Source organism: Budorcas taxicolor, unplaced genomic scaffold (genome assembly GCF_023091745.1).
Source record: "Budorcas taxicolor isolate Tak-1 unplaced genomic scaffold, Takin1.1 scaffold3814, whole genome shotgun sequence".
NCBI lineage: Eukaryota > Metazoa > Chordata > Mammalia > Artiodactyla > Bovidae > Budorcas > Budorcas taxicolor.
Window position 1 is genome coordinate 7338 of NW_026292242.1, and position 10163 is coordinate 17500.

The 10163-nt window shown below is 63.5% G+C and overlaps 1 protein-coding gene across 1 annotated transcript in view; it reads right to left on the minus strand.

The window, feature by feature from the left end:
* Positions 1–4149: 4149 nt before the first annotated feature.
* LOC128071360 (collagen alpha-1(I) chain-like) overlaps positions 4150–10163 on the minus strand; it is a gene marked incomplete at its 5' end in the record, with an annotated part of 10780 nt that continues 4766 nt past the window's right edge. Inside the window, 6 exons of the mRNA XM_052664252.1 lie at positions 4150–4213; positions 6857–7824; positions 7989–8156; positions 9305–9718; positions 9905–10016; positions 10154–10163. The exon at positions 10154–10163 is cut by the window's right edge and continues 1123 nt beyond it. Coding sequence (XP_052520212.1) covers positions 4150–4213; positions 6857–7824; positions 7989–8156; positions 9305–9718; positions 9905–10016; positions 10154–10163 — 1736 coding nt within the window. The remainder of the gene's footprint in view (positions 4214–6856; positions 7825–7988; positions 8157–9304; positions 9719–9904; positions 10017–10153) is intronic.

Sequence of the window (10163 nt, forward strand, 5' to 3'; positions counted from 1 at the left end):
TTTTTGATGGCCATCATGGCATGTAAGTGGCATGAGAAAGTCTTTTTCTTTCTCTACCTGACTTATTCATTGGGCATCACGCCCTAAGTCACATCCATGCTCTCACCAGAGAAGAATGTGTTCGTTCCTGTGGCTCCGTGGGACATCTATGTCTACCTATCGATCGATCTCTCTCTGGATCGTGTGTCTTCTTTCCCTCTTCTTCCCTTGATGGACACTCGGGCTGTTTCCCTCTCTTGACCCGTGTGACGGATGCTGCCGTGGACGTGGGAGCGCAGATCTCTCTCTGAGGGTTAGATCCGGTGTCTCTTTTCTTTAGATGTCTCCCCAGAAGTGAGAGTGTAGGAAAGATCGATCACGTCTCGCCCACGACTCTTTTTCGAAGTCCTTCTGAGGGGATCCGGGGAATGAGCCTTTCTCTTCCGATAGACGCCGTTGGCATCCAGTGCGACCGCACACGTCTTAGGGAATACGGCGGCGACCGCGACGACAACCCAAACGCTCCCGCGGACGCGATGGTGCCCGAGAGTGTGTCCGCAGGACGACTCCCCGGTGCCAGCTTTCCACGTCGTCCACAAGCCCCCTGCGGTCGTCGGCAAGTCGTTCCCTCCACACAGAACCAGGGTTTTCGTGGGCCGGGGTTGCCCGGGTGCCAGTCGATCCCCAGATGAATGGAGCGATGCCAGACTCCTTGGGGCACAGAGCAGAGATACGTGGAATTCTTTCCACGAGACGAGTGCGATGAGAAGAGAAGAACGATGCGAAGTGGTGCCTGGGGAGCCAGAAAGAGTCGAACAGGAAAGAAAACACGTCAGACGAGAGGGGAGAAGGATTCAAAGCGAGTGGAGCACAATGGGGGAGACGGGCCCAGAAGAGGCGAGCAGATGCTGGGGGCACAGCACGCCCGGACCCGCGAGCCTGCAGGGAGCCCCGAGAGGGATGGCGGTCCACTGTCTGCAGGTCCGCGTGGGCCGATCTCCAGAGCCCGGACTGGGAAGGACTTCTTCACGAGAACGGGCATGCTCACGGTCCCCACGGGTCACGTCTCCACTGGGCTCTCCGCACTGTAGGGAGAGCTTCCCACCCTTCCGATGGCACGGTGAGCTGCGGTTTCTCGATCTCATCGACCGCAGAGTCAGCGAGCTTCCCGAGGGATAGGACGAGGTATTGGCCGACGGCATCCCACCCTAGACCCCGTATTGCTTTCCAATCACGGGATGTCTTTGACTTCTGTGGGGGTGTGCTGTGTCTTCACTGCTGTGCGAGCCGTTCTCTCTCCGTGGAGGAGGGGGCCGCTCTGCGCCTGTGTGTCTGGGCTTCTCGTGGCTGTGGTTCCTCTTGGGGAGCGTGGGCACTGGGGCACGTGGGCTTCGGTGGCTGCTGGGTGTGGGCTCAGCGCTCGCAGTGGCCAGGATCGAGAGCACAGATTCCATCGGCGAGGCCTATGGGCTTCGTGGCTCTGTAGCACGTGGGATCTTCCCGGGCCGGGGATGAAACCCGTGTTTCCTGCGTGGGCACGGGACGGTTTCCTACGGAGCCGCCGGGGAAGCCCCAGTCCCAAACTCGAGATGGATATCCTGACGTCCCCCGCTTGGGATGGGAGAGTTTCTGAACGATCAGGCCCGGAAAAGGGATCGCATCGTGACGGGTTGACCTTCGTTTCTCACAAACCGGCAGGCACCCTTGCTGCTTCTTGAAGTGTCCTAGAGAAGAAGACATCGGATTCCACATGAGATCAGCTTCTTTGACTAGCGATGGCACAACGGCCACGACAAGGGGGATGGATACACACAACAGTTGGTTTCTTTTGGACGATGAGCCCCCCTCTGTGTGTGTGTGTGTGTGTGTGTGTGTGTGAGAGAGAGAGAGAGAGAGAGAGAGAGAGAGAGAGAGAGAGAGAGAGAGAGATGCCTTCGTGGTTCTAAAGCAAGAAGCACTGAGGAGTGAAGACATTCTTGAACTCACATAGTTTCCTTCATTTCAGTCGTGATGGTCCAGTGATTTTGGAGGACGACATGGAATGTTTCAGGGTAGATGCTTTTCGAAGGCTGTGAGGGGACCTCCCTGGCTGGTGGTCCAGTGGTGAAGGATCCACCTGCCGATGAGGCGGGGGGACGGGGTGTTTTCCACCGAACCCCTGATCCGGGACGATGCCACAGGGCTCCGGGCAGGTTCGACACAAACCTACAGAACGGACGGTGCCAGGCGTGAAGGCGAGGGCACACGGCCCGGGGACTCTGGACGAGGATGACTGACGCGGACGGACACTGCCGTCTCCGTCTCCGTGGAGGTGGGTTGTGGCCAGCCAGCACGCTCCTCTGGGGCAGGCTGTTCCTAGGACCGTTGGGGAGCGTGCGCGTGCATGGGAGGAGCAGGGGAGCTGAGGGAACTCTCTATCCTCTCTGCTCCACGGGGCCCCCGGAACCCTCATCGGCTCAAAGAGAGGATTCGTCCCCGTGGAAAGACAGACCCGCACGCGAGTGAACCTCATTTCTGCTTCCCTTGGCTTCCGAAAGCGTGACGGTCAGGTTCATGCAACTCTCTGGATGTCTGTTCTTCCCGAGATCCCGGCCTACTCGCTGGAAGGACACGAGGAGCCGGATGAGATCTCCCTCTGCACGGCGGCGGCTCCAGCGTGCGCACGTTTCGGTGGCTACGGCTTGTGGACATCGCACCGAGAGCCGAAGCCCCGGTGTGACAGACGCCTGTTTCCACGATGGGTGAACGGTTCTCAGTGCGGGAAGCCCAATTCTTGCCCCTGCCTGTTCGATCTGCAGGGCCTCTGCAGAGAACAAACGTGCCCCATCTCATGACCGATCCCCTTTTCGGAGCCAGCCCGGTGCGTCCTCTGTTTCCCGGGCCACAGGCACACACTGGCACTGGGGAGTTGTGTCGTTGTTCCTCCTCCTCCTCCTCCTCCTCCCCCTCCCTGCCCCCACCCTTCCCCCCGCACGCAGGCTCCCCCACACCCCCGCCTGGCCCCGGCCCGTCCGGGTCTCCCCCACCCGCAGAAAAGGCCAGGAAACACATGGTCCCAGGACGACGCAGTCGAGAGACAGCGGCGGTCCCCTGGGATGCGGGGAGGAGACGCCTGAGCGTACCTGGGCCGACACCGCCACCGTGTGGGGCGAGAGGCCGGTGCGAGGAGAGCTCACGGGTTCCGAGGAGGAGGAAGAGGAGCAGGGGGGAGAGAGGGAGGCGGGGGTGGAGGGGAGGGCCGGGCTGAAGCTGTCTCAGGGCGAGGACGCGGAAGACAACGTTCCCCTTCAGAAGGGCGCTCCGAAGAGAGCGTTCCGGCCGGACCTCGAGAGCACCTTCAAGCTGGGAGCGGGGTGGGGTGGGGGAGGGAGTCATCCGGACGCAGGCAAGACACCGGGCGCAGAAGGCGAGGCCGACTCTTGGCCAAAGGGAATCGGATGCTTTTCTGTCCATGGGTTCCACCCTCAGACTCTCACGGGGAATCCAGCCAGCCAGCCAGCCAGCCACCATCGTGTCGCTCCTTTTCTGTTCTCTACGTGTTTCATGGCGAGTGAGTGAGAGAGTCTTTCGATGGTTTGCTAGGATGTGGGAATGTCGTGGGACCGTGGTCCTTGTCAGCCGTGGATGAACAGAACGGCTTCAGCTTTCGGGGTGATCCTGAACTCCCACGCCGAGGCAGGCAGGCCCGTGTGTCCCTGTGTGCCGGAGGACACCGTGCTACCTACCCACAGCTTGATCTCGGACTGAACGCGAGCACCGTGGGGAGGGTGTTCGTGGGTTGGCTTCATTTCCTTTCCCGATGGCGCTCACCTGACCGTCCTGTCCACTCTTTGGATCCTTGATCTCCCCCTCCCCCTCGAGGCCTTTTCTTTCTCCTCCTCCTGCTCCCCGTCCTCCTACTCACCCTAGTTTCTCTCCCCGCCTCCCCACTCCCCGCCCCTCCACACACACACACGCGAGTCCCACTCTTCTCAAATGGACCTCTGACTGACTGCCAACGTTTTCTTTCGCCTTCTTTCCTTCCTCCCGTCCTGCTTCCTTTCCTTTTTTTTTTTTTTCTTCCCCCTTCGTGTTTTGTTCCCCCGTTCCTTTTCAGCTGTACCGACGACGGTTTCGAGTGTAGCGCGTGACACAGCGATCACCAGGATACATCTAGTGAGGGACCGTCCGTCACCACTGGGCGTCACGGCAGATGACATCCGGGGTCATGGCGTGCCCGCGACTCACGGCTTTCCTGAGGGGAAGGTGGCGCCGCGTCATCCGTCTCCCTCATTCTCTCCCCCACCCCACCCCCCGCCACCGTGTCCCCCGCTCCTTCCTCCGGCCACCCCTCACGTGTTCCGTGGTGGTATCTTAGGAGCCTGTTTCTCTTTGGTTCTGTTGTGTTCACGGTGCATCGTTTGGTAGGTGCTGCGTGGAAACGACGGCTCTGAGGTATTTCGTGGAGCATAATCCCCTCTAAAGGTCTCTCCAAGTTCCTGCAGACTGTGAGATTTCATTCCCTTCTGGTGGTTGAGTCCCATTCCTCTGTGTGTGTGTGTGTGTGTGTGTGTGTGTGTGTGTGTGTGTGTGTGTGTGTGTGTGTGTGAGTGAATAGACACAGGCGTAGGCACACAGACAGAGAGCTCTCTCCTTCTGTGTGTACGGATGTCTACCTAGGTATGGGGGTCGATCCCACACATACACACGTCCGTATCTTCTTTGTCCCCTCCGTGGGCACTCCGTGGAGTGGCTGGGTTGGGTCGAAGGGGGACTCTTTGGTGGAGTGTTCCGAGGGAATCGCAGGACTCTTTTCCCTAGGGATGTGGTTTCTCTCTCTGGGAGGCCCCAGGGGATGAGATGTGATCTCTCCGAGTCCGCCCACATGTTCCTCAGCGGCAGCAAAGACGCGTTCGATCGATCAGGAGCCACTGTCTTCTGATGTGTCGAACTTGCTGTCGCGATTGCGATTCCAGCTCCTGGGCCTTTCCCCTCCGAATGAGAAGGATCATTGTCCAGACAGACGCCCCGGGATGCTTCCGTGAGCCCGCCCCCACCCCCGGCAGCCCCAGCCCAGCCCAGCCCGGCCCAGCCCAGCCCTGCCGCTGATGTGTTTTCTACCTTGTGCTTCTGGGTGTCTGTCTGTTCTCCCTTTCTTTGGAAGGAAGGTGTCTGCTCGGGCCCCCTGCCTGCCTGCCCACTTCGCTCATCGGGGGTCGTTTCCCTTTGGGAGGCTGAGTTGTCTGACGCCTTGATCCGTTGTGGACAGAAAAGCCCCTTTTGCAATATGCTTGCGCTTTCCCCGTATATACCACACACACACACACACACACACACACACACACACACACACACACGGATGTGTGTTTCCGTCCGTGTGTGTCTGTGAGTATCCATATGTACATAGATACACCTATAGATACTCACACGCGCGCACGTACACATCTACACAGACACGTGGGTATCTGTGCACAGAGGCACATGGACACGGACTTCTAGGGACGTGTGTGTATACACACGCACGTTCGCATATGCGTTGACGTGTGTGCGCATCTATGCCCATGCATCTGCGTATAGGCACTCTAGACGCACCCGTGCACCTGTACGTGCGTACGTGCACGCATGTCTACTTCTACAGACCTGTGTGTATATCGACACATAGACACTCGCACGTCTGTGCGGACCTCTGTACGCGAGACGTAGACGTCTATGGATGTGTCCGTATGTGCGTATGCATGTGTGCATACACACACGCGGAGAGATGCGTCTAGGGAAGCATGCACGGACGTGTACGCATATACGTGCACCCACACCTGTGTGTCTACATCACACGTACACACACGTGTGCATCTGTATGTGTTGACACGTCCGCCTTTCTTTGTATGTATGTGTCTATGGATACCGACGTCTCTGCACATGTGAGCGTGTGTATTCGTGCCTGTGTGTATCCGTGTACGTCTGTGTATATATGCCTGTGTCTACGTGTAGACACGCAAGCATACACGCACAGTAGAGACGCCTAGGCATCCACGTGCGCACACAGACACATGCGTGTATGTGAGCATGCCCTTCGAACGTGTTTGTTGATACCCATGTGTGCGCGTATATATAGACGCGAATACGCGTGCGTATACATATGGACACGCGTCTAGGCACATGTGCATGCGTTCTCGCTCTCTCGCCCCCCTCCCCCTCCCCTCCCCTCCCCTCCCCTCCCCTCCCCTCCCCTCCCCCTCCCCCTCCCCCTCCCCTCACCCTCCCCCTCCCCCTCCCCCTCCCCCTCTCTCTGACTTTTCAGCAGCCGGAGCAGTTCTATGACTTGACTTTGCTGCCTGGTGGTTTTGTTTCATTTCCTTTCTGATCTACTTCAAAAAGTTATTGATTCATGTAACTGGCTGTTGTCCTGGAACACGGGGTTTATTTAGTGGATCCCTATTGACTCGGTCCGGTCCTCCTCAGCTCCACGCCCCCCAGCCCCACCCCCCACCCCCCACCCCCGCCCCTCCCAACCCCCACTCCTGCAGCCCTGCCACCCCAGACCTCCCGCCCGCCCTCCCGCCCGCCTGCCATTCTGGTGTTTGTGGCCAGTTCAGTTCTTTGGAAATCCATGTTCTCCTGACCTCAAGGGCACTTTCCCCACCCACCGGCGCGTGCTCGGGTGTGTGGTCTTCGGACTCTGTCGCGGTCTCTACCCAGGTTGAGTTGTGTCTTCTCTTGTTGGGGGTTCCGAGTGTGTCTCCTCCTTTTTCTTTGTTGCTCCTGGGCTTGCGTGTCTGTGTCTGCTTTCCAAAGTCCTGCTTTGTTCTCCGAGCAGCGCTCGCCTGGTTTCGCTTTGCCGGCCCCTCCCTCCCTCCCTCCCTCCCTCCCTCCCTCTCTCTCTCTTGCGGGGGAGGGGGGCCGGGGGAGTCTGCGATGCCGCTGGTGCCCCTCTCTCCGCCGAGCCCCCACCGCCCGCCGGCGTCTCCGTGGAATGTCCCCCCCAGCACCCCGGAATCGCGTGGGGGAGTGAGTCTCCTCCGTGGCAGCCTCCTGAGGAGACCCTTCCCAGCGTCTCTCCCTTCCTCTGCGGCCGGGGTCGCGTCGCGTCGCGTCGCTCGGCGGCGGAGGCTCCGGGCCGAGCTCGGGCGTCTGGGCGGCCGGCGCGGTGGCGTCCCCGGCGGCCGGCGACAGCGACACGTCCTCGGGACGTTCGAGTCGCTTGTCGGGAGCCACCTGGCGGCCGCTTGGATATTGTCCCTCCCCTCTGGAGCTTCGGCGAGGCCTTTCAGGAGGATTGTGACTCAGCCTCTGGGCCCGAGGCAGAGCTCTCAGACACCGGCGACGCTGGCGGCGACAGTCCCGGTGGCGCCGAGGCCTGGGGACAGTCCCGCTGTCGCCGGAGATTGGTTCTCTAGGTTTCCGAGGAGGGTGACCGTCGCGGCGCACCGGAGCCGGCTTGCGGGGCGGCCTGACCGGGTCGACCAGCATCTCCCCGTGCCCCCGTGCCCCTGCGGCCGCGGAGACGGACCGCCCGGACCCTGCCTGGGCCGGGCCGCCGCGGTGGGCGGGGAGAGGGTCTTCCCTGCCCGGAGCGCCTGGACTCGGGCTCGGCGGTCCGGACTCCTCCTGGGCCGCCCTCAGGAGCGTGTGCTTCGCCCTCGGCCCCGCTCCGGAGGTGGGGACCGGCCCAGACGGTGGCTTGGAGGTCGCCGGAGGGCGCGCCTGGGTCCGGGCCCTCGGGTCCCTTCTGCCCGGGGTGTTTTCCGCGTCGCACTCCGGAGGCGGGGACCCGAGGGTTGACCGGGGGAGGCGCGTGTGCGGTCCCCCCCGTGGGGTCCGGTCGCCCGAGGCGTCTCCCGGCACACGTGCTTTTTCTCTGTCAAAGTCCTGACGGGTCCGGAGACGTGGATGGACCGGACCCTGCTTCCGCGGGTGGCCGGGGAGGGCGCGCTCGACCCTTCAGCGTGCCCTCGTGGGTCTCGGTCGTCGGACGCGACTTTGGCTCACCCCTCTCCGACTCTCTGAATCCCAGTCGGGAGGTGGGGACCGGCTCGGGCCGTCCTGGATGCCCCGTCTGGGACGGTCTGGGCCCCGGGCGCGGTCCCTGGTCGGGGCCCGCTCGTCTCGTGGGAAGCGCCTCGCTGACGGTTCTGTCTTCTGTTTTCCTTTGGCACATCGAAGCCAAATCCCCGTTCGGAGACTCGGACGGACCGGTACCCCTACCCGGGTGGACGGAGCGGGGAGGGCGTCCTCGGCCAGCTCCCCTCCCCCCCCCCCCCACCTTGGTGTCCGCGGCCCCGCTTTGGCCACCACGCGCCCCCTCCCCCCTCCCGGTCGACCAGATGACCCCCCCCGCCCCCAAGAGAGCTCGGGGCCTGGTGTTTATGGGGCAGCGTTGGGGACAGGTGGCCGGGACAAGGTTCCGGGGGCCCTCTCTGCGAGTCGTAGATGGGCTCCGCTGTCGGCTGGTGTCATTTCGTCGCCCTTAATAGGCCTTTTTTGCCACCAGGTAAGTGCTGACACGGTCTCCTTTGGTGTCTGCCACCGAGGACTGTGGGTCTCTGGACGCACGCGGGGCTCTGGGTTTCTGGGCCGCCAGCTGGTGCCCGGTTCGGCCCTTGCCGCTGGAGCCGCCCGCCTGGGCCTGTGCGCCGGCTCCTGTGTGGTGTCGTCTGGCTGACCCGACCCTTGGTGCCACCTCCGGTCTCTGGGCGACCCGAGGGTGGCGGGGCGGGGTGGCGCGGCGCGTGGGTCTTCTACCCTGGGCGTCCCTCACCCCCGCTGTGGGCACCTGGTGGCGGCTGGGACGACCCCCGCCCTGTGGGCTCCGTGCCACGTGTCAGGCGTTCTCCTCTCGGGGTCGTCGGCTGCTCTCGCCTGAGGCGAGGTGGGGGGGGACGGAGGTTGCCGGCGAGGCTGAAAGCGGGCCCCTCTGGTGACTGTCCTCACCGTGCCTCCCCCCGCTCCACCTTGGCTCAATGGATCGATGTGGTGTGGTCGTGTTCTCCCGGGCCGAGCCTAAGCCGTGCCAGACGAGGGACGGGCGTTCCCAGTGAGCGCGTCCGCTCTTCTCGGTCTGTCCGCGGGGCCCCTCGCTTGTCTTCTCCCCCCCCCACCCCCCCCCCGCTGCCCATCAGGGAGGGTGAGGAGGAAGGCAGGGGTTGGGTGTGGCCTCTGGCCCTGATCTTCGGTCTCCTGTCCTTTGCCTCGGGGCGTCAGTGGGGGCCGTTGGTCTTCTGACACCGCAGATTGCTCTCGCTTCGCCTTCTCGGCGTGTGCCCGGCGAGCGGCCCTCCCTGTGGCGGGGAGGGCTGTGCCGCCGCCGCCACGCTGCGCACCCCCACGCGGGTGTGTGAGCGTGCCTCGCGTGACCCTCGGTGGTGCCCCTGGAGCGCTCCAGGTCGTCCCTCAGGTGCCTGAGGCCGAGTGGTGGTGTCGTTTCCCTTAACCCGGTGTCCCCCTCGGGTCCGCGCCACGGTGGCGTTGTGTGTCCCGTTGAGTGGCTCTCTTCGGGGGACGGGGGGTCGAGGCGGTAGGGAGAGGCGTGCCTGTTCCCCTCGTCGTGGAGGCCTTCCTTGGCGGATGAGGCCTCGCAGGGGGCGGGACGCGGGCTCTGCTCTGGCCCTGACCGCGCACACGCTCCTGCGCGGTGGTCCGCTTCCCTGTACCGCAGACCCCTCCCGCCCAGCTGAGGACTGGTGGCTGGTGGGAGCGCCTCCGTGGGCCCGAAGGCGACACGGTCCGGGTGAGGGACGGCGCGCCCTCGGTGAGAACGCCTTCTCTAGCGATCCGAGAGGGAGCCTTGGGGTACCGGACCCCCCAGCCGCTGCCCCTCCCGAGTGCGCAGTGGCCACCGTGGCGACTGCCAGAGCACGTGGGCAGAGCAGAACTCCCCCGCCCTCCGTGGGAGGGGAGGGAGTTGGGTGCGCCGGCCCCGCGGTGGGGCCGTGTGCCGCTCGTTGCCTACCGCGGCCCGCGCCTCCCCCCTCCGAGTCGGGGGAGGGTCCCGCTGGGCCCCGCCGGGCGTCCGGCAGGTGGGGGGCCGTGTGCGTGCGGCCGGCCCCCCCGTGGTGTGAGCCCTGGGGGAAGGGGGGCCGGGTCGGGGCGCGACGCCCGGTCGGCCTCGGCTTCTCCGGCCCCGCGGCTGGTGGTGAGGGGGAGCCCGTCGCGCCCGCCCCCGCCCCCTGAGCCGCAGCTGGTGGCGGCGTGCGGTCACGGTCCGGGCC